General features: G+C 42.5%; 1 protein-coding gene across 1 annotated transcript; it reads left to right on the forward strand.

Moving 5' to 3' along the window:
* Positions 1–2962: 2962 nt before the first annotated feature.
* On the forward strand, positions 2963–4354 carry LOC113922233 (protein TFG-like). Its single transcript, XM_035729359.1, has one exon. The coding sequence runs from the start codon at positions 3012–3014 to the stop codon at positions 4221–4223; it is 1212 nt and encodes a 403-aa protein (XP_035585252.1). The 5' UTR covers positions 2963–3011; the 3' UTR covers positions 4224–4354.
* The last annotated feature ends 350 nt before the right edge of the window (positions 4355–4704 follow it).

Consider the following 4704-nt stretch of genomic DNA (forward strand, 5'->3'; position numbering starts at 1 on the left):
CTATAAAACTGGAAAAGAAAATCCTAAAGCAAAACAAAACAAAAACAATGGGCAGTGACTGCTAATGGCAATGAGTTTTCTTTTGGGGGTGATATAAGTAGTAGGAAATCCAAATTTTATTTTGGTAATGATTGAACAACTCTATTAACATGCAAAACAACAATAACAACATTGAATTATATATTTTAAATGGTCGAACTGAATAGTTAAATAGTATGTGAATGGTTAAATGGTATATGAATCAGATTTCACTGAAGCTGTTTCAAAACAACTCAAGCATTAGGTCATGACAAAGCAGTTACATTTCCTCATATACTCACAGATCAGTTATGTTCTCTGCCCTCTGGGAAAATACATGGGAAGTTAAATTGTAATCAAAAGCCTGCTTGATAGATACAGATTTAGAACAAAGAATTTTGGTAATCTAAGCAAGCTTCTGGCACTTATCTTGGATTAAGGAAATAAACCTTCCTGTCAAGGGTTTTAGTATCTGAACCCCTTTGCCTAGTCAGACTTTCCCAGATGTCCAGAATGGAGCATAATTCTCCTTTCTCACTTTTTTGTCTTTTGTACTGTCTATGGACACTTTCATAGAAGCCATTTTATTTAACGCAGCTTGCTAATAGCATAAACCAGAGTTTCGAATATCCCCCAACAGCCAGACTTAGCCTGAGGCTATTCATTAATATTTTGATTAGAAGCAGCTTCTGAGCCACTCAATGGTCGGGATGCTATATGGTATTACAGTCTGAAGGGACAATCAACTTTTCTGTTTACCCAAGTCCAGGGCCTTGTTTGATACAGAACATTGCCCCACAAAAGATCATTTTGAGGATCATTTAGATGTACTGCTAAGAAATGGTACACATTTTGTTCGTCTGAGGTGGCCCTGATACTTTCCTACTTTCCCACGCACCTTCCAGCCAACCTCATCAAGAAGACATGACGGTTGGTTGACTCCCTGGCTGGGACCAGGTGATCAGGGTCTTTCCACCCTCTCTCCAGACCTTGGGATGTACGTTCTGCCCACCATTCTCACAGTAGGAGCTCTTTCAAGGACATTGTTTTGAGGGTAAACTCTTACTGGACCATCTGGACTGAATATACAGTTGAACCCAATTAAGGCTGCTCTATACCTGTTTAAGATCTGAAGGATGGGTGTGGAGATCTAGTCATCTTGCAGCCACTCAAGAAAAGCTCTGTATGTAAGTTCCTTATTTGTTAAAACTGCCATTTCCCAGTCTGGAGTGGCCTGCCTCTTTCTCCCATCTCCCCTTGCCCTCAGTATATAGAGTCAGCTTCAGATTTCATCCAGGGAACTCCCAAGGTTGCCAACCAACACCTTAGCTTCACCTTCACCTTCACCTCCGTTGCATCATCCAGCTCATTCTGATGTGTATTTTGACATTTACTTGCGTTAACAGGAAGGAACCAATTCCTTTACAGTGAATGGATATGACAAACATGTTTCATACATGTGAGAGACTACCACAGAAACAAAATGTTTGCTTCTCTTGAGCGTTTTGTTCGATTTCAACCTTAAATAAGGAGTATTCCAGCAGTTCCAAAAACTGACCCAGTTAGCGCAATCAGAGAACTAGGAAATTCTGTCTTCTGTACAGGGTGTGCTAGTGACATGACAATGGAAGGCTTGGGAACGACCTGGCTGGAAAAGCCTGCAACGAGTTAGAAAACAACATGTATGTGCTTTCTAAGAGTTGGTAAATGCGTTAAGACATTTTATAATTTTTTTAAAGATTTTATTTATTTATTTGACAAGACATAGCCAGAAAGGGAACACAAGCAGGGGGAGTGGGAGAGGGAGAAGCAGGCTTCCCACTGAGCAGGGAGCCCGATGCAGGACTCAATCCCAGGGCCCTGGAATCATGACCTGAGTGGAAGGCAGACACTTAATGACTGAGCCACCCAGGCACCTCTTTTTTTTTTTATATTTTTTTTCATTACCACATTTTATTTTTTTATTTTTTTAAAAGATTTTATTTATTTATTTGAGAGAGAGAAAGCACATGATGGGGGGAGGGTCAGAGGGAGAAACAGACTCCCTGCGGAGCAGGGAGCCTGATGCAGGACTCGATCCAGGGACTCCAGGATCATGACCCAAGCCGAAGGCAGTCACTTAACCAACTGAGCCACTCAGGCACATTACCACATTTTAAATAAATGATCTGCAGCTATGGTCAATAATCCAAAGAAAGCCTAAGTGCTACAAGAAGATACATTCTCCTTTGTGGAAAACACGGGTGTTGGTTTTTCCCCTCAAGATCCTTGTCTGCAGGAGATGATGGTAGCTGCTCCCCATAAAAAGCTTTATGCTTTTGCAGACTATACTGATAAAAGTAAAACATAATTCCTGGAAATATGCTAGATAGTTGCCCCCTCTTAATTTAAGTTTCTGTTTTTGTCGTAACAGTATTCAGCTAAATGGTCCCAGAGTGTAATATGTTATGGAGATAATAACTAGGTGTTCTCTATATGTATGTAAATATGTAAATTCAAGAGCTGGATAATATGTGGGACTGGTTTAAACTGATCTTGTGTTCTCAATTACCTTAATTACGCCACTTTAGTCTATGCTGTTAGATGTCAAGAACATAAACAAGTGAGAAAACTGAAAGAACTATACCATCCATAATGGAAAGGTTGGAGAGTCACGGAAACTTGGCTCAAGCCAATTTAATTCAAGAAGCACTTACTGTAATAGGCATAATGTTACATATAAAGACAAACTTCTTGTTTTGTTCCTATCTAGCTATAGGATTTAGAAAAAAACATCTTAGACTGGGCCCGAGATCTCGCTAGGCTTGGTGGGTCCGTGCGATTGGCCGGGGGCCGCGCAAGCTTACTAGCGAGGTGCGACGGCACCAGTGGAGGGCACCGGAGTGGGCCATGACCGCAGCCACCCCATGATGCCCCGGAGCCAGCCCGGCATCTGCCTCGCACCGGTCAGTCTTTCCGTAGAGTTGTATGTACAGAACATCCTGGAGTCCACCATGAATGGACAGTTGGACCTAAGTGGGAAGCTAATCATCAAAGCTCAACTTGGGGAGGATATTCGACGAATTCCAATTCATAATGAAGATGTTACTTACGATGAATTAGTGCTAATGATGCAGCGAGTTTTCAGAGGAAAACTCCTGAGTAATGATGAAGTTACAGTAAAGTATAAAGATGAGGATGGAGATCTTATAACAATTTTTGATAGTTCTGACCTTTCTTTTGCAATTCAGTGTAGTAGAATACTGAAACTGACATTATTTGTTAATGGCCAACCAAGACCCCTTGAATCGAGTCAAGTGAAATATCTCCGTCGAGAGCTAATAGAACTGCGAAATAAAGTGAATCGCTTGTTGAATAGTTTGGAACCACCTGGAGAACCAGGACCTTCCACCAGTATTCCTGAAAATGATACTGTGGATGGTAGGGATGAAAAGCCTGCTGCTTCTGATTCTTCTGGAAAACAGTCTACTCAGGTTATGGCAGCAAGTATGTCAGCTTTTGATCCTTTAAAAAACCAAGATGAAATCAATAAAAATGTCATGTCAGCGTTTGGCTTAACAGATGATCAGGTTTCAGGGCCACCCAGTGCTCCTGCAGAAGACCGTTCAGGAACTCCCGACAGCATTGCTTCCTCCTCCTCTGCAGCTCATCCGCCAGGAGTTCAGCCACAGCCGCCCCCGTATACAGGAGCTCAGACACAAGCAGATCAGAGTGAAGGTCAGATGTACCAGCAGTACCCGCAGCAGGCCGGCTATGGTGCTCAGCAGCCACCCCAGCCACCCCAGCCACCCCAGCCGCCCCAGCAGTACGGTATCCAGTATTCAGCAGGCTATAGTCAGCAGACTGGACCCCAACAACCTCAGCAGTTCCAGGGATATGGCCAGCAACCAGCTTCCCAGGCACCAGCTCCTGCCTTTGCTGGCCAGCCTCAACAGCTGCCTGCTCAACCACCACAGCAGTACCAGGCGAGCAGTTACCCTCCACAAACTTACACTACCCAAACTTCTCAGCCTACCAGTTATACTGTGGCCCCTGCCTCACAACCTGGAATGACTCCAAGCCAACCCGGGGCCTATCAACCGAGACCAGGTTTTACTCCACCTCCTGGAAGTACTATGACTCCACCTCCAAGTGGGCCTAACCCTTATGCACGCACCTGCCCTCCCTTTGGTCAGGGCTATACCCAGCCTGGACCTGGTTATTGATAAAGAGGCTCAGCTACACTGATGAATGTAGCTGATAGCGGTTTGCCTCCCAAAAGACTCCAGTACTACTATTTTAATTTGTATTGAAGTTCAGAAATTTAAAAAGCAGAGCATTTTTTATGGTATCATTGTTGCTGTTAATTGAAATATAATTTGCTGGAACACAAAAAGATTAAAATGAAAGTTTTTTTCTTCCCTTGATTAAAAGTGTAGCAGCTGCCTAGTTATTTTGGAACACTACTCTGATGTGCATAAAGTGATTGACTTTCTAGCTTGCCTTGTCCGGAGGATATTAAAACGCTAGGCTGAAGTTTAGCCATCTGAACTTGGCTTTTTATTATTAACATGATGTACTAAAATATAGATCCCTTTGAGAAAACAACTAGGTATTATGTATAAAATGTAACATTGATAGGTTAATAAAGATAATTGAATCCAAAAAAAAAAAAAAAGAAAAAACATCTTACACCTCTGGGCTTTT

The sequence above is a fragment of the Zalophus californianus genome, chromosome 9, assembly GCF_009762305.2.
Source record: "Zalophus californianus isolate mZalCal1 chromosome 9, mZalCal1.pri.v2, whole genome shotgun sequence".
Lineage (NCBI taxonomy): Eukaryota > Metazoa > Chordata > Mammalia > Carnivora > Otariidae > Zalophus > Zalophus californianus.

Bases quoted from the DNA above. Each gene is read 5' to 3' on its own strand.
- LOC113922233 (XM_035729359.1), top strand. From the start codon at position 3,012: ATGAATGGACAGTTGGACCTAAGTGGGAAGCTAATCATCAAAGCTCAA.